This window comes from Mycteria americana, chromosome 19 (assembly GCF_035582795.1).
Source record: "Mycteria americana isolate JAX WOST 10 ecotype Jacksonville Zoo and Gardens chromosome 19, USCA_MyAme_1.0, whole genome shotgun sequence".
Lineage (NCBI taxonomy): Eukaryota > Metazoa > Chordata > Aves > Ciconiiformes > Ciconiidae > Mycteria > Mycteria americana.
Window position 1 is genome coordinate 1,564,077 of NC_134383.1, and position 25,605 is coordinate 1,589,681.

At 49.8% G+C, this 25,605-nt stretch overlaps 3 protein-coding genes across 4 annotated transcripts in view; 1 reads left to right on the plus strand and 2 right to left on the minus strand.

The window, feature by feature from the left end:
• ZW10 (zw10 kinetochore protein) overlaps positions 1–20,660 on the plus strand; it is a 227,747-nt gene extending 207,087 nt beyond the window's left edge. Inside the window, exons 2-17 of one of the 2 annotated variants that reach the window (XM_075521354.1) lie at positions 5,885–6,018; positions 6,402–6,536; positions 7,396–7,497; positions 7,687–7,764; positions 7,889–8,048; positions 9,023–9,172; positions 10,372–10,563; positions 11,235–11,398; positions 12,177–12,359; positions 12,850–13,088; positions 14,095–14,166; positions 14,896–15,065; positions 15,708–15,838; positions 16,338–16,469; positions 17,525–17,727; positions 18,748–20,660. In XM_075521354.1, the coding sequence (XP_075377469.1) occupies positions 5,902–6,018; positions 6,402–6,536; positions 7,396–7,497; positions 7,687–7,764; positions 7,889–8,048; positions 9,023–9,172; positions 10,372–10,563; positions 11,235–11,398; positions 12,177–12,359; positions 12,850–13,088; positions 14,095–14,166; positions 14,896–15,065; positions 15,708–15,838; positions 16,338–16,469; positions 17,525–17,727; positions 18,748–18,868 (2,349 nt within the window). In that variant the 5' untranslated portion in view covers positions 5,885–5,901 and the 3' untranslated portion in view covers positions 18,869–20,660. Of the gene's footprint in view, positions 1–5,847; positions 6,019–6,401; positions 6,537–7,395; positions 7,498–7,686; positions 7,765–7,888; positions 8,049–9,022; positions 9,173–10,371; positions 10,564–11,234; positions 11,399–12,176; positions 12,360–12,849; positions 13,089–14,094; positions 14,167–14,895; positions 15,066–15,707; positions 15,839–16,337; positions 16,470–17,524; positions 17,728–18,747 lie in introns of those variants that run through there. The other variant, XM_075521353.1, reaches the window with a different exon arrangement.
• LOC142418910 (T-cell surface glycoprotein CD3 gamma chain-like) lies at positions 1,848–5,532 on the minus strand. Its single transcript, XM_075521364.1, has 5 exons — positions 5,055–5,532; positions 3,648–3,860; positions 3,012–3,143; positions 2,537–2,580; positions 1,848–2,161 (listed from the first exon to the last, which is right to left on the minus strand). The coding sequence occupies exons 1-5, from the start codon at positions 5,314–5,316 to the stop codon at positions 2,099–2,101; spliced, it is 714 nt and encodes a 237-aa protein (XP_075377479.1). The 5' UTR covers positions 5,317–5,532; the 3' UTR covers positions 1,848–2,098.
• Positions 20,661–20,794: 134 nt separating the features above from the next.
• On the minus strand, positions 20,795–24,821 carry TMPRSS5 (transmembrane serine protease 5). The gene is made up of 11 exons (XM_075521191.1): positions 24,677–24,821; positions 24,398–24,595; positions 23,771–23,993; positions 23,335–23,448; positions 23,084–23,127; positions 22,771–22,933; positions 22,480–22,658; positions 22,002–22,100; positions 21,551–21,693; positions 20,995–21,147; positions 20,795–20,803 (listed from the first exon to the last, which is right to left on the minus strand). Exons 1-11 carry the CDS (start codon positions 24,819–24,821, stop codon positions 20,795–20,797), a joined length of 1,470 nt encoding a protein of 489 aa, XP_075377306.1.
• Positions 24,822–25,605: the final 784 nt, after the last annotated feature.

The window sequence follows — 25,605 nt, forward strand, 5'->3', positions numbered from 1 at the left end:
TCGGCGCCCATCCACTGACAACATCTCTCTGCCTCTGTGCTTAGCTGCACTACAGAAATATTTCTTTGTCCTACCAAGCGTGAGGTGCTGAGGAGCCTCTCACAAATAGACGAGTTGTAAATGTTGCCCCTGCCGTGTCTTTGATTTGTGCGGAGCATACCCACCCACTCTGCTCCGGGTTTCTCCTGCTCTTTGGGTGCGGTTAGCCACCTTTGCTCGTTGCTTTGAGATCTGGTGGTGATGCAAGTGCTATGAACTAGGCGGTCTGCTGGTCACTTTTTTTATAAGGTCCTACCCAGATGGCTTTGCAGACCAAAGGCGGGTATTGGCATATTCTACCTGCAATGGCCATATCAGACTCACCCTTCACTGGAGCAGGTTAGAGCGGAAAAACCACTGAGACATTATTCTGCTCCCGTGAAGAGCAAAATGTTGTTGCATAAAGAGCCAACACCATAGGAAAACAGGTCCTTTTCTTGTTCACTGTCCACAAGGCTGAACACACACCGATTCCTGTAAGGGCATGTGGGGTGCACCCACAGCTTTGCACAGTCTGTGTGTTGTTTGCTGTGTTAGGCGTGTCACAGACTTGTGGCCAGTTTTTATTGAGTGTTAACTCTTTCGGTGCTTACTTCATACCACTGAGTCACAAGGCAATCCACAGCCTGGTGCTCTCTAAAGCCTGTCACCCGGATTCTTAGAAAAGCAGGAAAACACAACCTACAGGTGTGTGCAACTGGCACACAGAGGGTGACCTGGTTTCTGAGGTTTCTAACTGCTAGGTGATCCTGTCTGTTATCTGCCTCCCGTTTTGGCCATAGTCAGACCACATTAGCTGTTTCTGCTCAGAGCTGGGGAACGAGGACCTTGCCAGGAGGAGCTGGGCTGGTGTGGGGAGACCCAGTGCTGCTCAGTGTCTGGAAAGGTGGTTGTGCTGGGAAAGGCTCTGAAAGTTTGCTTGTCTGCATCCTGTACTCAGCACGCTGGGATGGCTAGCGAGCCTGAAAGCGGGGTTGCCGAACGCCCCACAAAAGATCCCTGGCCTGGCCACAAAGGTGAGTCACTCTCCGGTGGGCTGCAGAGGCAGAGGAGGGTGGGAGAACCTCCCGAGAACATCAGAGGTGCGGGGAGGGAGGACCACCTCTGGCCTGCGCTGCCTGGCCAACTCTGCCACCACCTGTTTTGCACAGTCTCTGCTGCAGTTTTCGTCCCCTCTGCTGTTTCCATTTCCTCTTTGGGCCCAGCCCCCATGAGCTCTTCTGGGGAGCCAGCACAGCTTCCTTGCGTGCTCACCCTTCTCTCCCCTGAGCACTGAGGCAACTTGCAGGCTGGCTGGGTGCCAGGGACCTGGCAAGCCCCTGCGGTTTGGAGACTGCAATTAGATGCCAAGCCCTGCATGTGCAGAGGAAACGTCCTCCTGTCCTCCCTCCTGCCAGCCCCCCAGCTCTGTCCAGGGGACTGAGGCACGCAGGCACTTTGCAGGGGTGACACAGACCCTGCTGAGTGTCACTGTGCTCCTGGCGTCCCCGCTCCGCTCCCCATTCTGGAAGGGGAGTTAAATGAGACAAAGCCAGCCCCTGCTACTCTCAGGGGCAGCAACCCTCTCCGTTCACAAGGGCCCCCATCCTCAGCTTCAGCAATGGACCCAGATGTCATTTAGATCCTGGCACGGAGAGGTGGCACAGCATGGGCACCTGCCTGCGCTGGCAGAGCAGTGTCCGACTGGGACAGGCAGGAGCCTTACAGATCTGCGGGGATCCAGGCAGATCGCATCCAGTGCTCACCTTCCCCAGCGACTGCACGGCTCCCCAGGCCTCAACACAACCGATGGAGCAGGGAGGCTATGGGATAGGCTCATCTTTAATGAGAGGAATACAGAAGTGCAAGAGGTCATGGAAAGAGCAGCGTGCTACAAGCAGCCCATCCTGGCAAGGAGCTGGAGGGCTCTCTAGGCAAAAACCTGCACTGTCTTCTGCCAGTAGTGAGCTTATGAAGGCAGTGCCAGGGCAGGGAACTGGTGCTCTTGGGCACTGGCGGTGGCTTTGCTGTGGTATCACTCCGGGTGTGAAGGAGTCACAGGCCCCAGCGTCCTCCCACTTCACTTGCGGGCCTTGGTAGGTGCCAGCCGGCTGTACTGTCCCTCGTCCCGCTCGCCAAGGGGCTAGGAGGAAAAAAAGGCAAGACAAGCTACAGCTGTGTCTGTCCAGCCCTGGGAGGGAGGGTACAGGGGAAGCTGGCCCAGCCCTCCCTTTGTCAAGCTTTTGGCAAGCTTTCCCTCCCCGCACACAGACCGTAACAACCCCAGAGAGTAAGAGGCAGGGGGTAGCTGAGCTTGCCCCATCCTCTGGGTCACTCAGGGGGAGGCGGCTGCGAACGCCCCGGCAGAGAGCAATCTCCAATGCAGCTCAGTGCCTCGTGGCGTCGAGTATCCCCCAGCAGCTGTGCTGTCATGGCCGTGCCGGTCCCGTCACGCAGCCCCACGCCACGCAGAGGTGCTGAAGCCCACGCGCACACACACATATGCGCCCACGCTCACCTGGTAGAGCTGCTCGTTGGCAATCAGGTTCTGCCTGTCAGAAGCTAAATGAAGAAAGAAGGTGGTCAAGGATCAGGGGAGTCATGGGCAGTGTGGTGAACATCTGCAAACAAACCCAAGCGGCCATCTGCTTTCAGCCCTGTGCTTTTACTTCCTCTGGGAGGCTTGGTGGAAAGCCCCTGCAAGGCCTCAGATGTTCCTGTGCCACCAGCTGCTGTCCCTGGGATGATGTTTTGGTGAACCTTGTGCATTTGATGGCTTCTCCTGGCAAGCTGAGCTAGGGGCAGGAAGGGGACACGGAGTGCTCACATGGATCCCTACCCTAGACAGGCTGTGTGCTGGCTGCTGCCTACAGCTTGCAGTGACTGGGCTCTGTGAGCAGTGATGGAAAGTCCCGAGGTACCACGCAGCTCCTAAAGATGCCCAGGCACTTCCCGTCCCCACCCACGGGCAGCCATCGGGGTTCTCCCCTCACCTCGTGACATGCGTCCCTTGTCCTGGCCAGTGATGCAATACACAGCAACTGCCAGGAAGATGGTGGCGACAACATCCGCGACCACGATCCCCGAGATGGTGGGAGCATCCACTTCGATGCAGTTCTGGCACACTGGAAGCCCAAAAGGACACAAACGCTGAACGCAGAGCCATGACCAGGACCCTGCCCCTTGGCCGCCTTCGCCGTGCCACCAGGATGAGTCTGAGCCCAAAGCGCTCAGCCAGCTCTGCCAGTCCAGGCAGGCTCCGGTCCCAGGGCGAGAGACCAGGGATTAAGTTTGGCTTGCTGCGTGACTCAAGGCAGTGGCAGAAGCTGCCGCGTGTCCCCAGCACTCAGGGCAGGCCACAGCAGGGCCAGCGAGCGGCTAGCAATGAGGCAGTATGAGTGCCAGGTTATGCACTAAATGAGGCTGTAGAGCTCTCACGGGGACACCATATACAGGGGAACGTGCAGCTTGGCTGTTCCCAAGGGTAACCTAGCACAGGAGCTGCCAGGACTTCTGCACGCTGGCGGGACCACCCTCAAACTCTGGGAAATCAGTAGCTCCCTCAGAAATTTGCTTGGGTGAACACTCCGAGCAGTTCTGGCTCTAGAAACCAGGTTTGCAACACTTACTTCGATAGTGCACCTGGAGGGGGGGGCTTTGCCTTCCGTTTTCTGTTTCACATGTATAGATGCCTCTGGGATCATTGTAAACTGCACCCAAGTCCAGCTGTGTTATGTTTCCTATCCAATTCCCATCTTTCCGCCATATGACTTGACTTTGGCGCTCTACCGCACATTGCAAGAACACCTTCCCACTGGCTTCTTTCACGATTACTTTCTGTCCTGTAAAAAAAAGGAGAGCAGAGAGCTTCACAGCTGAGTTCTCAACACTCACAGTGGTGCAGAGCTCAGAGATCTCCTTCATGGAGATGGCTAGTGTAGAGAACATCACATCAGGCTGTCCCCTGAGCAGCGGAAAGGACACTGCAAACAAAAAACTCTGGAAAAAGCAGACTACCCAGCAGAAAAGTAGTCCAGTGTTCAACTGGTGGCTACATCAATGCAGCTCTGGGTAGTCTAGAGATCCAAATTCCCTTAGAGTGAAAACTAACTGGAATTGGGCATCTACCTGGACTCCATTCAGACTGTGTGTGCGTGACCCTCATCCCGCACACGGATTGCATTGGTATTGAAGAGCAAATGCAGTGAGAGACATTTCCACAGAAAGTGAAATGTTTCCACCAGCAGGGACGGACAGGAGCTGAGCCCAAATGGGGAGGCAAAAACCCATTTGGGTTTTTACCCAATAGTAAAAAACATCTTTTAGCAAAAAGCATACAAAAACCCACACAGAATTGCTTCCTTGGCCCAAAGGCATCACCTTCAGAGTCTGCAAATGGAGAGTAAACGCCCCGTCTTATTTGCTGAGCGCTGGAGCAGAGTACAGAGTACAGCCTCTCCTGCTTGCATGTTTGTGCTGGGCACAAAGCCCATGGCTACTTTGGTCTAACACCACGGCACTGCCAAGTCCAACTTTACATGCTCTGTCATTGCAAGGTGGGTTTGAGCCATCACAGATAGCCACAGAGTAATGCACATTGCTCCAGACCGTGACAGCAACGGTCCAGGGAGGCAGAGTCATCAGAGCCATCCTGTCCTCAGGAACGGTTGCACCGATTCGCTCCCTTTGCCCCATCGATATTTACGAACCTCACACCAAGGCGCTGCAATGGGAAAACCCAGCAAGCCGCGGGGGCCTCTTCCAGCCACCTTCCCACCACCGCAGAGACGCCGGCGGCGTAAGCAATACGGGCGGCAGTCTCCGGGGACCACGGCGAGCGCCCAACGGGCACCGCTGCTGACCCGCTGCAGCGTGCGGGACGAGCCTCGGCCTCGCCATCTGCGCAGGGTCCCTCGGGCGCACCACGCCGGGGGTCTCCGCGTACCGCGTCGGTCTGCACGGCACCAGCCCTGCTTCAGCCGTGGGGCACAGCACCGCAGCGGCCTGCGGGCAGAGACTGACGCCCGTGGACTTACCTTGGACACCCCAGCTGGCCGCGGCCAGGCTGGTGAGGAGCGCCCAGGCGCCCAGGGCCCTTCCCCTCCGCATGGCACAAAGTGGTGGCGGCTCTTTCCTCCGCTCAGAGGAGGGGACGTGGAGCGAGCTCCTCGCCACGACGCCACCCGCCCCGAGATCTTTGTCAGGTACCGGATGCCGGGGGCTGGAGCCTCCCTCCCCCGGCAGCCGGGGGATGTCTGAGGTGCCCTGAGCCTGCCTCCTCGCCCCAGCCCCAGCCATGATGCCCACGGACAGGCAGGGGAGGACAGCTGGGCCTGAGGCGGCAGGTCCCCGGGCAGCCGTGGACCCCCAGCAGCTATGGGTCCCCCAGCAGCTATGGGTCCCCCAGCAGCCGCGGGTCCCCCTGCAGCCCTGGAACCCCCCAGCAGGTGTGGACCCCCAGCAGCCATGTGTCCGCAGCAGCCACAGGTCCTCCCGCAGTCACGGGTCCCGCCGCAGCCACGGAACCCCGCAGCAGCCATGGAACGCCCCCACAGCCATGGAGCCCCCCAGCAGCCACAAGTCACCCCGTAGCTACCGGTTCCCCCGCAGCCATGGAGCCCCCCAGCAGCCACGGCCCCCCCTGCAGCCACGGGTCCTCCCGCAGCCATGTCCCCCCCCCCGCAGCCATGTGTCCCCCGCAGCCGCCATGGAGCCGCCCCGCAGCCACGGGTCCCCCCGCAGCCACGGAGCCCCCCCGCAGGAGCGGGAGACGCCCCGAGCGAGCCTGTCCCACGCCGGCCGCCGTAGCGGCTCCGCGCCGGCGCCGTCCCGTGGTGCTGCGCGGCGGCGGGCGGCTGCCGGAGCGGGAGCGGGAGCGGGGCCATGGCGGCGCCGGCGGGCTCGCTGGTGGCGGCCGTGCTGGCGCACTCGGGCCGCCTCGACAAGGAGGACTTGGGCACCCGCATCGGGCGGCTCTCCCGCCGCGTGGAGGAGCTGAAGGCAGGGCAGGAACGGGGGGCTGTGGGGGACAAGCGGGGGCTCCGGGGAGGGCCTGGGGGGCGGCGGCCCCGAGCTGCCCGGCTGGTGGCAGGGCCGGCGCTGCGGCGGGCGGCCTCCGCCCCGGTCTGATGAAGCTGGAGCGTCTGTCCCGGGCGCTGATCTGGGGCAGTTCTTTGCCGGGGTCTCCCGGCAGCCGTGCCTGCCGCGCTGGGCGGCGGGGAGCGCCTGGCGAAGAGCGCCCGGCAGCCCGGCTGCGCAGCCCCGGCAGCTGGCTCGGGCCAGGGTGCCCCAGGCCTTGGCCGGGTCTCTTACGGCTGCACGGGGCAGGGCGCTCGGGAAGGTCCACCCGCCAGTGGCGGTGTCCGACGATCCCTCTTCTTTAGGGAGAAGTCTGCAACATGATTAACAAGAAGTATAACGAGTTCCTGCCCAGCATGCAGAGCGCTGAGGACTTGGTGTCGCAAGTGGATGGGCTGTCCAGCAACATCGACCTGCTGAAAGCGGGGATTGAGAACGAGGTGACAGCGTGGTCTTCCTTGGGGGCTGTTGTAGATGCCATTCGGTTTCATCCCAAACCTGTAGGACCCCCCCCCATATTGGTGAGTTGCGAGGGGAGTGGGGGAGGAGGACTCCTGACTAAGAACCCTGGATGATATCATCCCTAAAAAATGCCTTTAGGTGACACATGCTGCAGAGGTGTGCGTCGCATCGGGGCTGTAAGTAAAGGACTGTCATTAAGGGATTGGTTGTGGTTTGCTCTCTGTTGTACAGCTGGAAAAGTGTGTCACACGTCTCTCCTTCAGAAAGGAGAGAAGGATCAGCCTTGTATATTGCGGTAAGGTGTGACACAGTAATGGACTGGCTGAGTGTTGGTCCCACAGTGATTTCGGGCAGAATGGCAACCTAAATCATAGCTGTGCGCATTCACTGAAGTCTTTAAGGAGAATGTGAGCAGCTCCTGCAGGCTGGATTGCAGACCCACTGTTTTTTGCTGCTTTGATTGATTTTCCAGCATCTGGGGTTCTGTAGCAGTGTTAATTGAGAATTAACTTTTGGCTTAGTTCAAGCATTGTTGCATTTTAAATAGCTGGGTTAAAGGAACACTGAAGTCCTTTTGACTGCCTTTTGAGACTAAATTTCCTTACAGTGCCTTTAAAAAACCTGTAATGTATTAAAAGAGAAACCAGTTTATAAGTGTTTCCAGCGCTTACAAGGATCTTCCTAGCAAGGAGTAAAATGGATGGAGCCTTTTTCCTCCTCAACGAATTACTCTAGTAACAGAAATACTTTACGTCTCATATTGTTATCACTTTTAAGAGGAAATGCATCTGATAACATTTGCTTGCTGTAAATGAACTGAAAAGTTTGTTATTTTAGGTTCAGCAAGATCTAAATGTCGCTGTTGCTGAATTTACTGAATTGAAGCAGCAGTTGGAACGAGACACACTGGTTCTGAGTATTCTGAAAAAGCTACAGGAGGTAAGGAGAGGGAGCGGCTTAAAATCATTACGCAGTAGTCATCCTCTCTGGTGCTCAGTCTATGGCATTATTCTGGGCTTCTCTTTTGAATAACTGTCTATGGTTCCCCTGTCTCTAGCCATGATGTTTAAAAAATTGTAGTCTAATAGCAGATATACAGTGACATATGAATCTATTTGATCGTTGCAGTTTGATACAGCTATTAAAGAGTACAATACTGCGTTGCTGGAAAAGAAGTACGTTGCAGCAGCTCAACAACTGGAAAAGGTAATAATGACTTCTTAAACATATGACAATATTGTTCATATATACTTGCAATAAATTTCACAAGATGCTTTTCATTAGCAGGGGCAACAGTTAGCCATGTTTTGTGTTTGATCTTTACCATCAGGCACGAAGCAGCCTGAAAATGCTGGAATCCCGCAAGGGCTTTGAGCTGAAGATCCTGAAAGCGCTAGGCACAGAGCTCACAGTGCAGACACAGAACATGCTCTATCATCTAGGAGAAGAATGGCAGAAATTGACTGTATGGAAGCTTCCTCCTTCAAAAGGTACTCACAGTTCTAGTTTGTTTCACTATTTTTGCTTCACTATTTGAAATGCCCGGTTTCAAGCACCTACAAGATAGGAAATACAGTAATACTGTTGAACTAAGGCTGGTTTAAGGAGCTCTTTCTGCTGTTTGCATAACCTAATGAATGGGAGTGACGAGTGGCAGTGTTCTTTGGATATCACTCCACTCCTGGAGTATTTATGTGCTACCACAAGCAATCCGGTGTAGTCAGTAGATTTTAAACAGGGTTTTGAAGGTTCGTCTGCCTCATCTGTGGTATTTCTTAGAAAATGTTGAAGCAGAGATCAAAACAGTTACCAGCCTCTGAGTACTCTTTTAGTCTTGTGAAATATCAGAAAGGGATGCTGTCTTGCAAACCTTCTGCTCCTGAGGAGATCAGCTGGGCCAAAATTTCAGGTTGCTTATTATTGAATACCTGATTCAGCGTAGTAGCTGGAAGTGTTTTCTGAAACTTTTGTTCAGCCTGAACACGTTTCCCCACTAAGCTAGTTTTAAGGATATGTTTACCTTCTCTGATAGGTTTTCAGGTTGCCGCTTTTATTGCAGGCAGCTAATTGCAAGAACTGCTCAAGAATCTATATGTTGCTGTCTTCATTGAAACACAAACTTTTCCTTTGGAAAAGAAAAAACCCCTTTTCCTGTGAATTTGACTTGAAATGGGGAGAAGAGGGGAAGGAAAGCGATTGTCACTAAACGTCATTCAGTTGCAAGGTGACTGAAATAAAAATTCTGGATCATTGTAAGAGACTGATTCTCATTCCATTATCCTGCGCTGTAACACAAGGAACTCAGTACCCTCTTCTGATGCTCTTTTACAGGAAACGTGTTTTGTGGAAATGGGGAGAGGTAGAATATTGCTTTAGCTGCCGCCTGAGGAATGCAGTAGCTTCTCAGATCCGCTGTATCTCAGACTGCACTCTGACAGAGAGATGGTTCTTCTTTTTCTTTTAGAAAGCAGCAGCCTGGAGTCAGTGATGCATTCAGAACTGCACTTACGCACAGTGCCATCAAAAGAGGAGGACATTGCTGGCCCACCTGTTGTTTCTGTGCTGCAGGCATTCGCTGTCCTAGGAGAACTGCACACCAAGCTTAAAATTTTTGGTAAGACAGACCGTGGATCTAGATAAACATAGCTATAGTAGCCCGAGTGGGTATGAGTTCAGACTTGTGTTTCCCACTGAGCGTGAGGTGAATGCTCTGGTTCTTATTAATAGGAAATTATTTATCCTTTATTTATCCTTTCCTGTCAATTTACTCTATTATACCGTTTTGATCTGTGGCTATGTGGTTTCATGGTCTGATGTTTAAAGAGTTTTTCCAGTTACAGCCTTCTCATCTACCAAGAGCAAGACTGTTGGTTTCAGGCAGCCTCTGGGCTTCAGCATTCTCAGGTGTTGATAAAATAAAACAGGAAGTATGGCTGATACTAGGACAGGACTTCGTGCTTCTAGCTTGTCGTGGTTTAGCTTCAGTCAGTAACTAAGCGCCACACAGCCGCTCACTCACCCTCCCCCCCAGCGGGATGGAGGACAGAATCAGAAGAGCAAAAGTAAGAAAACTCGTGGGTTATGATAAGAACAGTTTACTAATTGGTAAAAGAAACAATATAATAATAATAGTAGTAGTAGTAGTAGTAATGAAAAGGAAAACAACAAAAGAGAGAGAGAGGAACAAAACCCAGGGAAAAAAACCACAAGTGATGCAACCTCTCACCACCTGACGACCAATGCCCAGCCAGTCCCCGAGCAGCGATTGCTACCCCCAACCAACTCTGCTCAGTTTCTATACTGAGCGTGACGTCATATGGTATGGAATAGCCCTTTGGGCAGTTTGGATCAACTCTCCTGGCTGTGCCCCCTCCCAGCTTCTTGTGCACCTGGCAGAGCGTGGGAAGCTGAAAAGTCCTTGACCAGTGTAAACACCACTTAGCAACAACTAAAACATCAGTGTGTTATTCTCGTACTAAATCCAAAACACAGCACTATACCAGCTACTAAGAAGAAAATTAACTCTGTCCCAGCCAAAACCAGAACATAGCTGTTTAAGTTGTTTTTCGCTTTACATTAAATATGCTGCTCTTTGTTAGGCCTCCATATTTGTTTTATACGAGTAAAATGATCTTCAGTGAAACCAAACCCAGCATTTTACCTTGTTAGCTGTTCCCTCGTACAGCTAATCAAGAGAGTATTTCTTCCACTTCATGCGAAGAATCTCTACATCCAAAATACTCACAGCTGGGCCTCACTGGAGCAAACTGCCTGCCTCCTGCTGTTGGAAAACATCTTTTTTTCGTTTCTCAGGCCAGTTGTTGCTGAAATACATCCTCAAGCCGCTGATTTCTTACCCATCTCTTCAGCCATTCACAGAGGAACAGTCAGATGTGTTCATCCTACGTTTTAAGTCCGAGGAGCCTAACTTGGATCATTCCTCTCCTATGGAGGTTTTTGACAAGATCAAGCTTATTTTTGAAGTTCTCCACAAATATCTGCTGAGTAGGTAGTTTCTCTCTTTCAGAATTAGACTGAGATCAGTACCTTGTTCATGCAATTGGAGCAGAAGCTTTCTAGAATATCGGGTTGTTAAGCAGTATTGAATTATGTGTAAGGTCTAAGCAGCTTTTAATGTTAACTTGCTATGCTGTACTCTTGGACCGCTTTGGCACCTTGTCAAACTGGACTTAGCAGTGATGCAGCATTCACAGAGCTGGGAACATGAAGGAGGAAAGTATTTTGGCTCAAAAGGATCAAGGAATTAATTTTTTGGTAAATGTTTTTTCTTATGAACCAGTCACTGCATTGAAGATCTTTGCATGCCACAGGTCTAAAAGGTGGAAGTCATGATGCAGTGCAGGGAGTTCCCTCGGTCAGGCTGGTCACATGCAGGATCTTCCATTGGCTAGAAACTGGCCTGGGCTTTGCTAGCATTTCGTGAAATAAACATGCTGGGAAAGCGGGCTCAGTTTACACATAAATTCAGTTGTCTTTTGGTTGGGTGGACAGTTCCAGAGGCCCAGCACATGGCCTGGACAAGATGAATACCTCCATTATAAGATTATGGAACAGTTGATAGATGCCGTTCTGACAGGAGGGACTGAATGAACTGGTGAAGGGTCTGGTCCAGGAAGCAGGTGTATTAAAATTCACTTCTGTTCTCTTGAATTCAGATGTGCCTCTTGAGCAGCCTGCGGAAGACAAAAAGGAGTGCAGAGTTACACTTGCAGAACTGCTAGGTGATATGATATGGGAAGAGTTATCGGACTGCCTCATTCAGAACTGTCTGGTGAATTCAATCCCAACCAATAGCAGCAAACTAGAGCAGTATATAGAGGTAGGTCTTGAAAAATCTTTCAGATCCATGTGGTGGAAATGCCAGATGGCCAGCTTGAACAAAAAGCTGTGTTTTGCAAATCTAGAATTGTGTATTTCTCTCAGTTAAGCTGTGGCTCGTGTTTCCTGTCATGTAAAGTGCGCAAGGTCTCTGATCTGTGGAACTCAGGCCATATTTAGCTAAGACCCGGAGACTTTCAGGGTGTGCGATGTAAGGCACTTGTCTGAGCCTCTGTGAGAGGCTGAAGAGGATGATGTGGCAGTGCTGCTTGCCCAGCTGGCTTCCTGAGGGCTGATGGCTCTGTTTGTCTTTGTTGTTAATGATCACAGGGGTTTCTTGCATAGGCCACATTATTTTTTTTAAAACTGCATACGTAAAACAGAACTTACTGCTAGTGAAGAATGCTAAAAGCTCCTATTCCTGGAGAGGGGGCTGTTTCAAACAGAAGCAGTCGATAAACCTCCCAGTCCCTTTTTCCCCAGGTAGTCCAGTGTAATGAAATTTGATAGTCTTGCTCCTCTGGTTTTTGAATTAGGTTGCCAGCACAGTCAGGGGAGACAAACCTGCATCAAACACTGTATTATCGTGTGATCGTGGCCCCCAGCTGAGCCAGCTTTTTCCAAAAGATTGCTGAAAAGCTGTTGGATGGTTAGTGTCCTCTAAAACCTGGTTTCACCCTTTGCTTTCAGCTGAGTGGAAGAGTTTATACCTAACTTTAATTTTGTTCTTTGATTTTAGGAAACTACGTTAATCTAGAATATATGTCTGCTCTTCTCAGGTGATTAAATCTACAGAGGAATTTGAAAAAGCCTTGAAGAACATGCAGTTTTTGAAAGGAGACACGACTGATTTACTGAAATACGCCCGTAATGTCAACTCCCACTTTGCTAACAAGAAGTGCCAGGATGTGATTGTGGCAGCCAGAAATCTCATGACCTCAGAAATACACAATACTGTAAAGGTGACTGTTGATGCAATACACTGGTTTTGTATGTGGAAAAATAGCTTAGCTTTTGAAGAAGGCTCGTATAGAACAGTCGAGTCCTTTTTTTTGTGAAGCACTGACTACTCTTGATTGTTTGGGGATCTTGGCAAACAACAGTTTCAAAACCTTTTATTAATAATGCTCAGGAGGGTTATTTCACTACCAAGATGTTTCTTAAAATACTTGAAGTTTGCTTGCATAGGCTTTTCTGGCTAGTGTCACGAGCATAAGAAAAATTAGAGCATTACTTACCGAGTTGCTTCTAGGCATGCAACACCATATAGACTGTTTCGTGGTCTGCTGTGTCGTTCATGAGCCAGGAGACTTCCAGCAGTCTTAGGGGACTTCTGCAGCCTTGTGTTTATCTTGAGTCTTAAATCTCTGTCATTCAGTGTTTTGTAGTCTTGCGCAGTCTCCTTTCTGTGGGCTCTAAATTATATTGTACCTCTCTCTTGTTTTCCCTTAGATCACACCTGATTCCTGTGTAGCCCTACCAAGGCTTCCTGATCCTGGGGCAGGAGATCACTTAAAAATGCAAAAAACTTCTAAACTTCTGCATAACGACATGGTGAATTTGGAGAATGAGACTAAACTGAGCCAGTACACGTTTTCTCTGCCCACATGCCGCATCAGTTCATCAGTGGAGAAACTGATGGAGCTGGCTTATCAGACGCTGTTGGAGGCTACAGCCAGCACAGATCAGTGGTAGGAATTATATATCAGCGGGTAGCTCTTGGGTGTCACATGCTTATTGCCTTTGGCAACACCAAGCATCTGTTAATAGATTAAAAGAACTTTAAAAGAACAGAAGATACTTAAAAACTAGAATCAGTCATTAAAGTTACTCTCTGTTTTGGCTGGAGGACGCAACCCTGGGTTCGTGCAGTAGACTGGTACAGCAGGAACAGCTGCGGACTATGTTCCCTGCAACACTCAGGTTAAGCAGCCTTTTGGACTTATGTTTTCAGGGACTATTCTGGTACATTTTATTGTATTTTAGCTATTAAAGCAGTGAAAACATGGTAAACTCCCTAGTATGCACAACGTAGTTCATGGCCTCAGTCTTTTAGTTGGGAGAAACACTCCTGCAGTGTTCACTTCAATGTTTTATCGTATGTTAGCTGTCAGTTGTTCAGAAAAATCAAAACCATCTCTTTTTTTCAAACCAAATAAGTGATGGCACCCGTTCTGAGATGAGTTATTGCTTTCTTTGTGCTGGGTGAAAGCAAAGAACTCAAGCTCTGCATCTGGCAGGGCTCTTCAGAGAAAGCAATTAAACATTTTGAGGAACCACATACAGTCTGCTTTAAAAACTGGAGACCACAACCCTGAAGAAGGAGAGTTGCCTAGGTACTGAATGCTCTTCAGTGTACGGTGGCAGAGAGGGCTGACTATTTATGCACACCTGGTGGGGAAGGGACACTGTCCCCTTTGTTCCTGGGGTTTCATATATCTCCCTTCTGACATGTGTTCAGAAGCTTGTCTTTTCCACACTGAACTTACAAGGTCATCACAGCCTTTGTGAATTTTCCAGAATGCTGCCTTTGTTGACGTCGCTGTAATTGATCCTGACAATCTATTCTTTGTACTAGTACTCCACTGCCAGTGCTTCACTACTAATAAAACCTTGTTTTGGAGAAGGTTGAGGGTCACTTGCGAACAAGACGTTAATTCCACTGACAAACTAAGATGAACCTTTTTTTCCTTGTAGCTGTATACAGCTCTTCTGCTCTGTACGGAATATATTCCAGCTGTTCTATGATGTAGTGCCAACATACCACAAGTAAGTGTGTGTGTGTGTGTGTATTACCTAGGGCCTGTTTTGGAGAGAGGACAATGCCACTGGAACAGCCCCATTTGTCCCCAGTTTGTCCACCACAGCCAGAGATTACTAAGGGCTTCCTCCAGCGGCAAAAAGCTAGTACTCTTAATCTGTTATTAAATTGTACCTGCTGCAAAATAGATGCTTGAGAGTTTCTGAGTTGGCAGTCTTATGACCGAGGAGATAGTTGCAGTTCTTGTAACAGTTGTGTTTGAATCCAGCCACGTAACTTTGACCCCAAGTCTGATGCAGAGATTTTTCATGTTTTTCCTGTAAAAAAGAACAGCAATGAAGACTGAAAGTATATAATTCTGTTAGAGAACACTGGGGTATTACTGAAAAGGACTTCTTTCTCTTTTCTTCACCGTAACTTTCCTATAACCACCTATCTTCCTGTTTGAAAGTCCATTGCTGGAAGCAATGTGGATATAACACATGGTTCAAATGCCAAAGTGCTATTTCACTAGCCATGGAACTCCCATCCTGTAAGTTCTTGTGTGGATGTGACAGGAGGTTAAATGCTTTTATTCCAACTGATGTCTTTATCAGGCATTGCCCACAGTTAGTTACTTGCAACATCTGTCTGGGACAGATGGTGAGTTTCTCTAGCATAGGCATGACAATGTTTTTAACAGAGCCAGGTCTAACTATATACATTTCTTCCTTTTCTCTTCCTCCTTCCTGGGACAGGGAGAACCTTCAGAAATTACCCCAGCTGGCAGCTATTCACCACAACAACTGCATGTATATTGCTCACCACTTGCTCACCCTGGGACACCAGTTCCGATACCGCCTGACTAACATCCTGTGCGACGGGGCAGCTACTTTTGTAGATCTGGTACCTGGTTTTAGGAGACTTGGTAATTTTACCTTTTGGTATTGAAATACATTGATGGATGGCATGGTAATTAATCCTGGCATTTGTTGCTGAATGATTTAACGTAAGTGTGGCTTCTGACTTGAGCAGTGGATTATTATTTAAGAGTTTTGGACAAATAGCAAGGACATTTTCTAGATTAGGAAGTCTGACAGAGCGTTACAACTCTAAGCAAGATGGCTGTTTAGGGCTTGACTCTTTGAAACCCAGCTCTTCTTGTTCAGTGCATAGTTCCAAGAACAGTTCATTAGCCAGCGAGATGTTGTGGCACTCGGATATTTTGGGATCTGCTGCTCAGTCCTTTGATATTTTCTTTAGCTTATTCTATGGAAACAAATTCTGAGATAAGTTTGTGTGAGCCTAATAGGAGCCTGTCATCCATAGTTAATTCTGCTACTCAGCTCTTTTTCAAAAGCGTTGTAGCAATGCAAGCTGGGCAAGAGCTTACTGAATATGTGACTGGGCCTGGTTAAATTTGCTCTATGAGACTGTTTAGAGACTGGAAATTCCTTTAAAAATAAAACATTATAGCAAGTTCATTATTCAGCACTTACAGTCTCTAAATTGGCAGAGCAAATTTAGTAATTGCTTAATTGCTTCTCTCTGCTTGTTTTTGCCTCTAAAGGGATGGAGTGTTTTCTGGCTCAGATGCGAGTGCAGAAAGGAGAAATCCTGGAGAGGCTGTCAAGTGCCAGGAATTTTTCTAATATGGATGATGAGGAAAATTACTGTGCTGCAAACAAAGCAATAAGGCAGGTAAGGCAGGCAATCAAAGCCACATTCCACTGTCCATAGATGTTGTCCTTGGGAAGGTATGGTATGTAATCTCAGTCCTGAGAACTGTGCTGTGTTTCAGCAAAGTGGAGCTTTTCAAACCAACAATTTTCTGGCATGACTTTTTTTTCCCTGGGCTGTGTCTTTTTGTAAAATTGAAGCATGCTGAGTTCAGTTCCTCTTGCTCCAAGTTGAAATGAAAAGCTTCTTAATCTTGAACTTTTGTTTATAGTATGTTTATAATGTTTTTCATTTTTCAAGGAAAAGATTTGTCGCATTTTTGATGAGCCTTAATGCAAACTGAAAATGTTGCATTTTTTCCCAGGAATGTTTGCTCTGTGCAATAGCAGGATACTTCATTGCCTTTTGCTTCTTTCAAACCAGTTTCTGACCATACGTAGTTACCTTACCCTTTGGTGCCTCTCAATGTTCTTTTTGATAACAAGTAGATAACACTTGTTATCTTCCTGTTATCTTCCAGGTATTGCATCAGTTGAAAAGACTGGGAAAAGTCTGGCAAGATGTCCTTCCCGTCAACGTATACTGCAAGGCTATGGGGACTTTACTGAACACAGCGCTCTCAGAGATTGTCACTAGGATTGCTGCCCTAGAGGTAACTGCATGAGATGGACACGCCAGGCGTGAGCCAGGTGTGAACAGCTAGCATTTGTGACCTCGAGAACTTCTTTCCAAGATCAGGTTTCAGGGGAACAGTTGTCTTTCACAGAAATTGTAATTGTGGTCCTGTCTATGAGAAATGTTCACGATACCAATAACTCGCATCCAGTTGAGACCATATATACTCTTACAGCAATTCCATGACGGTAGTCAAGGGGAGAGTCAGGGAAGTGGCCATGATTTCATCTTAATTTGGATTTAGGTGTGTCACTCCTACTATAAACATTTCTATGAATCGATCTCTTTTTCTTTGTTCAGGGCATAGGAGTTAACTGTTGTTTCAAAATCCATCTATTCTGACACAGTTTCAATCCGTGCATCGCTGCTGAACCTCTCCATTCTATCTAGGCACTAGATGCCGAAATACCTGTGACATTTCAAACTGAAATTCTTATCTGTTTAAATTTCCATTTGACTCCTGGTACTGTGTTTAAGTGATTGTCAGGTTACCTTGGGTCAAGTACAACTATCCTATTACATGTCTTAATTAAAATATGTTTTCACAGCGAATGATAGCAATAGGTTAGTGCATCTGTTCTAGTTGTAGTCTACATCCAAAGAGCCTTCCCACTGTGCATTAGGCCAGGAAGTCCTCTTTTCCCGTAACAGCTAGTTTACAGGACACTTGCTCAGGCTGTGCCTGCCAAAAGCTTGGCTTTCATCGTTGGGCTGGCAATGATGTTACAGTTACATTGTAAACTGTTCAGACCTTCGTGGTAACACCTCTGCTTCACAGCGAGATGCTTGCTATAGCACTAAGATACACTGTATAGAAGCGCAGCCCTTGTTCTGAGGCAATCACTGAGAACTTGCTGAAATAGCTATTCATGAAATAAGTTACCTTAGCTTGAGAATGTTAAATGTGATCTAAACCACTGCTTTCATCTCATCTTCGCACACAGAGCCGCCTTTTTTTTTTTACTTCACTTACTGCTTGGCACTCCAAAAATATATCTAATTACTCCCCTGTTAACATTTGTTCAATTCTAGGATATCTCTGCAGAAGATGCAGATAGGTTGTACTCCCTCTGTAGGACCATGGTGGAGGAAGGACCCCAAGTTTTCACCCCACTACCTGAAGACGACAAAAATAAGACATACCAAGAGGAAGTTCCAGTCTACGTGCAGAAATGGATGACATTCAAAGAGCTAATGATCATCTTGCAAGCCAACCTCCAAGAAATAGTAGATCAGTAGGTGTCTTCCTTTCTTCCTTTTCAGTTAGTTCTTCACCCCAATAACAGGGAGCTGGGAAGTGGTCTGACATCAGCAGGGCACTGCACTCAGGGAACTCTGTTCAGATGAAAGGCAATCGCCGTTGTTAAGGATCAGATAACTGCTCCTGGGGCTGTTTCTTGGCTGTGTGTTTATAGTCCGTTTCAAGCTTGCTCATATATTCAGCTGCCTCCTGCAAAGGAAAAGGCAATGGTAAAAAAACAAGTGCCATGGGAGAGCCAAGCACGGAGTGATTGCGCATCCCCCTTGGCTTCTCTAAGTTCAGAAGTATTTCATGGTAAGCAGCCTGGCGTTTTGCCTACTGCTTTTGATGTTAGCTGTGCCTTGCTGCTGCAATCATTCCGCGTGCTCAGCCTCTGCTTTTTAGATGCTGTTTCTTGCTTCTTTTAACTTGCAAGGGGGATTCATCTGAATTATACATGAGGATTTGCATAATTACTTTTATTACGTTAGTTGGCATGAGTTGTCAGAAGCTAGACATTCCCTGTTCACAGCTGCCTCATGCATACGTCTGAATGGCAAGAAAACATACCATCCTTAGTAGGCTAAACTAAAAAAGTACCAGCCGTGGAGAAAGCACGTAGGGAAGGCAGTTGCTTTCCTGTGCCCTGCTCATTGCTGCTGTTGGAACCATGTCAGACACCAAAGGTTCCCAACTCTACTTCCGCCTGGGCATAAACCACTTTTTTTTTCTGGAGGTTGTTCAGGAGGTGAATAGGAATTTTGCAGACAGGCTTTAGGCTTATTCTGGAGAAGGAAAAGGTACAGTTTGTAATGAGTGCAAAAATCACCTCACAACCTGTTGCTTTATATACCTAGCTAAACAATTCTAGACTCAAGTTGCATACAGCTAATAGGCTGCTAACTGGATTTGTTTTGCCTTCAGACTTACTACTGTAACGAGTGCTCAAAATGCTTGTTTTTACATGACATTTCTGTGCAGCTTGGTGAAATAAAGATCTTTCTCTCCCACGTAGGTGGGCGGATGGGAAGGGGCCTCTTGCAGCTGAATTCTCCGCAGCTGAAGTAAAGAGTCTGATCCGAGCCTTGTTCCAGAACACAGAAAGGAGGGCAGCAGCACTGGCCAAAATTAAGTAACTCTGTTTTTACTCCTACATGTTGCATCTTCTGATAAAGAGCAAACTTGAGTCTTTCAAATATTTTTGGGATTTGACCCTTCTTATTTGTACTGGTATAAAAAAACTTAGCATTAGGTAAGTGCTTCCTGGAGGCTTGACTGAGGGAGAAGAAACATTTCCTAGCTTAATGTTTGTAGGGCAAAGAGGATGGATCCGTGAGCCTGGGACCAGAAAAATCACAGGTGGGTAACACATGGACACTAATGGTTTATGCTCCGTCTGCCAGGCAAACAGAGTTTGGGCTTGAAAATTCAAGCTGCTGCCACGCTCCCCAGAGGTGTTCTGCCCAGATCAAAGTTTTCCTTCATGAGCTGGTGGGGTGTACAGTCCTGGTGAAGAAGAGATGCTTTTTGTGATATTTGCTAATTTCCATTCTGTAGGATTTCATCTTCCTGTTAAGCCAAGCACAGGGAAATAAATCTGCTGTCAGATAGGCCTCATGCAAGGCGCTGTATAATGTCAACTCAAGCTTGCTTGCTTAAGGGTCTTGTAGAGGTATTTTTATTTCTCAATAGTGAATCTTATCTATGCAGTTTTACATCGGGGGCAGGTAGCCCCTTTGTGTCTTACCTCTTCTGTCCCTGCAAATTACATGAGACCCACAGACTTTGATAGCTTTTGATATCCGTCTGAGAATGCTGAAGTGCCAAACTTTGCTCTTTCCCACCTCAGGTTTCCCTGAAGAGCAGACCTCAAGAAAGTGAAAATTTGGGGGGGGGGGGGGGGGGGGGAGATCCTGTTCTGAGTGAACTGTTGATCAAGTCACAGGGTTTTGCACAAGTGGCAAAATTCCTCATGGCTTTATTTCTCATGGAAAATATCTTAAAACTGACTTGGAATTTTTCAATCTCACTTTACCAACTGTAGAAGCCAGTTCGGCTCCTTCCTTTACCTTTTTGTTGTGTGTGAACTAGGTAGGTCTGGCATCTGTTGTATTTCTGGTGGTAAATTTTCTGTCCTTTAAGAATAATGAGAGAAATGTAAATGAATATAAAAAGGGAATTAAGTGTGCACTCATAGCATTATCTTTTAAGTTACAAAAGGCTATGTTTGAGACTGAGAAACGTACATTTATTTTGATTGAAAAACTCACCAAGAGCATTTGTTAAAACATCGCGCAGAAGCCCAGATGTGCCAGTTGCGGCACACACGGAACGAAGTATTTCCTACCATGCAGTGCTTACAACCTGCTTACAAAAGTGTCAGGCACAGAGCTTAATGTTTTAATCTGTTATCTACTGTTGCATCCTTTTCATTTGTAGTTTTGTCTGACTTCCGTTCACATTTCCAAGCATTTGTGCAGGGCCTGAATCACAGCTGGCTTTCGTACTGCGCCTAAGTCATGGCAGAACTGAATGGCCATTCTGCCTGCTGGGTCAGCTGAGCACAGCCATGGCAGGTGGTGAGGAGACCCTTCTGTTCCTGGCTTTAACGGGCATAGGGAGGGGGCAAATGCAGTCAAATTGGCAGCTAGACTGAGTCTAGCACGTGGGAATGCAGCAAGGAAGGGAGGTATTGAAGCAAACTCTGACTGCCACTTAAAACTCTAGCTTATTTTTCTTTTCTTCCCCTCCAAGTAATTTATCTGAAGGCTGAGAGTGTTCCCATAACACTTGCATCTCATGGGATCCCCTGCCCCTTTACACATAACAATCCAAAAAACCGCGTATTTTGAAAAACACCACTTCTCCCATGTGGATTGTTCACAGAAATGTAATTTGCTATTTTCTTTAATAAACTATTTATACTGAGCACGTTTTCTAGTGCTGTCTGGGGATTCTGTTAGGGTTATAGTAACACACTATGAATTAGTCCTGGACCGTTCTCCACTTACTACGTGGAAAGGGCAAAGCGTTGCTCTGTGAAGTCTCTCTTTGCCTTGTTTCTAGTAGATCTAGTCCAAAAAAAAGGGAGAAAAAAGGAATCAGTACCATAAAAGAAGTTGTCCCAAGGTTCACGTGTCAAGGGTGAGCATAGGGTAGTGAAGGAAAGAGTTAAAATAGGATGCTAGCATTGGGATTTGTCTATGCAACATGCATGGCTGTAGGTCAGGCTGAACATACGCCTTCGCTTGCTCCTGCTTACCTCAGTGATGTGATAAATCCATGGCAGAAGCTGAGCCACATTGGTATAAACCCCAGGGTGGTTGGGTTCAGCACAGCCCTGGCCCCAGCTCACAATGCCCACTAAGCGCCATGCGAATTCATCCTGGCAAACCAGGGGGCCCCCGCTGTCACCCTGCAAGACAGAGCACTCATGAAGGACCCATGAAGCAGCTCTGCCCCACTGGCAGCTGGGATGCAGATCAGGCTGGCTTCTCCCACACGGCTTTGTTCCATCGGCCATACCAGAAGCTGAAACACAGGTACAAGAAGTAGTGCGTGCCTCCCTGCAAGGTTTCCGTGTTCCTTCTATAAAGATAGCTAAATCTCAACCCGAGATCCATGCACCAGGGCACTGCGGGCTCCACGCTGCAGTGCAAGATGCAATGGGCCCAGCACTACCCTACACAGACTGTTTACTGCAAGCTATTGCCACAAACCCCAGCATTTGCTGGAGCATAACAGGGACGTAGGACGTATCAGTCCTTTCCACACCTGCCATGCACGCCCAGCGTGCGCCACTTGCTCCCTCCTGTTACCTGGCATGCATCTATTTTCCCCCGCGGGTAGCCGGCACACAGCATCCTGGCAGTGAGCTCGCCTGCGTACATGCACGAACTATTGCACCTCTTGGTACCGATTAAGGGAACGAGTGCTTCCTTCAGTGTCTCGGTAACCTGCGCTGGGGAGGGAGAAGGAGAAGCCAAGAAGGAAACAAGATCTGCAAGGAAGCAAGAGGGGAAGAGCAGGGCACTAGCTGAAGAAGTCAGAAGATGGGAAAGATGGCATTACCTTATGGCATTAAATACAGCCAGGCCCACAGGAGCTGTGGCTGTGGGGTGCAGAGCTGCTGGAGCAGGGGTGGGATGAAGGCAGGAGGGGGCATTTGCAAGATCACACGCGGCACGGAAGGGGCTGGACAGGGCCAGTGGGGAGCAAGGGGAAAGCCTCCGGTCAGCGCTGAGCGGCAGGGACCAGATGGGAGCTTACCTTGGTCTGGTCTGGTATAGCCCCAGCCAGAGACCCAACACTGCGTGCCCTGGAAGAGGTCCTGGTGGGAGGGTGGCAGACACACAGCGCGGATGGCATCTGGTAAGAAGGCGATGGGTAAGTGCCAGGCCAGCGGGCACAGCTTCGTGCTGTGCCGAGCACGAGCAGCCAGGGAAGGGCTGCGGAGCTATCAGCCTGCAGAGCCGCTCCGCCTGGCACGCTGAAGTGAAAGGCTCTGGGGCCAGGCGCTCTGGAGGCTTCAGCTCCCACAGCCACCTTCCCAGTAATGCACAGCTCGGGCATGTGCATGCTGCTGTGCGTGCTGCCTCCCAGGTGCCAGGCTGGATATCCTTAAAGAGCTGCCCTGAAATGGCAGGTTCAGAAAAGGCTGGGTTTTGGCCAATCTCTTAGTTGTGGGATAAGACAGACAACTCCACAGATGGGAGAAGGACACAACCGCATCACGACAGCATCTTACCTGAGAAATTCAGGGGGACTTGGAGCTTCATCAGAGCAATGTCATAGTCGAGGCTATTGTCATCATAAAGCGGGTGGTAAATTATTTTCTTTACTGATACCCCGGCCTCCTGCCTGATCGAGCCATGGGTGATAATGCCTGCAAAAACCAGCCAGGCAGAGGCTTGAAGCCGCCTGTAACTGAGCAGAAATACAGCATGCCTCTTACTGCAGGGCAACAAGTGCCAAGGCCTGGGATAAGAGCAGATAACGCAGTGCCTCCGAGGCTGGGCACGGGAGAGCCCGGAGGTACCTGTGCACGCAGTGAGCCGCCGTGACGATCCATTCGCGCGCCAGCACGGAGCCTCCGCAGCGGTGCTGGGAGCCGTGGTACACGCTGACCTGCCAAGGCCAGCGCCCTGGGGGCACGTCCGTCCCCCCGACCACCCGTGCAGTGCCGGGGCGCAGCCCGCACTCTGCAAGGCAGCCGGGGAGCAGGTGTTAGGTGAAGCTCCAGGTGCCAGACCCTCACGCTGGAGGGTGAGGGAAGCGGGTGGAGTGGGAGCAAAGAAACTGCTAGGTCCAGGTGGAGATCCTGGGGACATGGAGAGGAGAGAGGCACTCACCTGAGCATTTCAGAGCCACAATTCGACCTGATTCACAGCTGCTCCTGTGCGGGAAATAAGCCTCTGGTCAGAATACACACGAAGCCAGACCCCTGGGGCACTAGGGAGCTCCAGGGCAGATGCGGCAGTCCCCAAAGGGGCTGCTTACTGCACAAAACCAGGACAGTTTTCTGTGTTCTTAAGCCTGAAAAAAGGCCTCTGTTTTTTTCAGCCCCACCAGCAAACTCTGCTGCCCCCAGACCTGCCCTTACCTGATCTGCCACATGTCTTCCAGGCTGCCTTCCTGATGGGGTCTCACCTGAACGAACTCCTGTGTGTCATTCACCTTGACATCGCTCAGGTTCACTCCTTTCTGATGGGTCATTCTGCAGAAGCAACGGTAAAGGTCCCAGGAAGGGCTGGGGGATCAGGAATTTAACCCTGCCATGGGAACAATGGTCCACAGTCCTGCCGCTCTGGCAGCTGGGAATGAACCTCCTTGGCAGGAAAGGATCTTCTGCAGCTCTTCTCACAGGTGCCCATGCCAGCCCGAGCCCCGCTTTCCGCCCGGCGTTCACCAGGGACCTGCGTGATCTGGCACTGCTGCCCTGACAAACCTCCCAGCCTTCAAGCACCCGCTTTTGCCAAGATCATCACCCTTGGAAAAGGGTGAGTAGGGCTCGAAGCGGCTGCTTCTGTCGTGCCCACCTGAGATACCCGAGCTGCCGGCAGAGCAGGGTGCCCAAGGACAGACTCCAGCGCTCGTGGCACGCCAGGAGCCAGCCAGGACGGCCTTCCACCTGTGCTTCCAGCAAGGAGTTTGCCATGTTTATTCTGAAAGACACTAAAGCCCTTCCATTAAAGACAACCTGCAAGTTCCGTTCCTTGCAGTGTTTTGTGCAGGGCCAGCACAGCAGAGAGTCACACACACCTAAAGCAAAAAACAAACAAACCAACCAACCCACCCAAGCCCCCAGAAAAAGCCATTTGAAGCAATTAGAAACTATACATGAACCTATTCGCATATTTCAGTGCCTGCGTGGCAGCTCTGCTGAGTAATTACATGCAAAGGAGTCCTGCAAGAGTTGCCTTTGCATAGGATCACTCCATGCAATAAAGCCGTAATGCTGGAGAAGGCAGCACGACTTAAAAGCAAAGCAAAACAATCGCAAAATGCAGCTGAAAGAAGCTAGTGGATCCCTAAGAGCTATTTGTTATTAAAGAGCATCTTTTCTGTTCTTGCTGGACTTGGCAGACACGGTCCTGCATGCTGCTCCCTGTTCCCCATCCTCTGTGGCAGCAAACAAAGATGTAAACCTCTGCTGGGAGCCCCACGGACCACAGGGTCGTCGTCTTCACCGTCAGTGCACGTTGGGATCGCGTCTGGCTCCTGCAGCGGGGTGAAGCCCTGGTCTGGCTGAGGCTCCTTCAGGTGTTTCACTTCAAGAAACAGAGAAGGGGGTGGAGGGGGACTCACACAGCTTGGGCAGTATCCGAGGATGCACAATATTGGGAATGATCCTGCACTGCCCCCTGGAAGAGGTGATGAGCCTCTCAATGGGCACAGCTGCAGCTTGCTGCCGGGACCCCAGCAACCGGCAGCAGAGCCCGCACCAGCCACGTCCCCCCGTCCCACGCTGCAGCTCACCGACCAAGGAGCTCCCATCACCGCCACCTCTAACTCGCTCGCCAGTTTGGCGGCTGGGCTCTGCCCGCAGCAGCAGGGCTGTCCCGGAGCCGACACTGACCTAGGAGCCATGCCCCAGCTGCTGTCCCCGCCAGCAGCCCGGCGACCCCGAGCAGCAGGAACAGCCTCCTGACGGTGCAGAGAGTTTTGAGAGATGCATTAGCTGAATCTTTAAGAAACAGAGAGGGAGAGAGGATTAACATGGTCTTTTCTGTCTCTCTCAGCACTATGAACCCCCTGGTGAAGCCCCTGGGTCGTTATACGCCTGTTCCTAGGGCCCACCCGATCCTTTCCCCGCAATGCCAGGAGGAGGTGAGCTAAGGCCACGGATTCTGCGGGAGGTCAAGACTCAGAGGGCTCCCCCGTTCCCAAAGCCCAGAAATAGCTCACCCACCGCGTTCCAGGGAGGCCTGTGTCCTCCTTGCTTCCCTCTCTGTCTCTGCTGTCAGGCTCTTGCGGCTTTGCACGGCGTCCCTGATGTGAAGCAGGTTGTCGGGAATCTGCTCGGCTAAGGCTGGGCTCTAGGGAAAGGAGCGGAATCCCAGGGAGCAGATCAGCAACAAAGGCCAGGTCTCGTGGAAGGGGACAAGCTTCAAGCGATGACGCCGCTGCCCAGGCTGGCTGCTGCAGCAGGGGGGCAAGGCGAGGAAGCGCTTCTCACCATGATAGCAAGAGAGCGGGGCAGCTGCTAGTTTGGGCTGCTGCTGAGCCACGGAAGCCGAGCACGCGGGTCTCCTGCGAACCAGCTCGGGTTTCCCTCCGCACGCTCCCGGCACGACGCCGTGCACGCGCACCACGCAGCGCCCACGGCCACGCTGAAGGGACTCCTTGTTTCGGGGCCCTCCCTCTCCCGCTG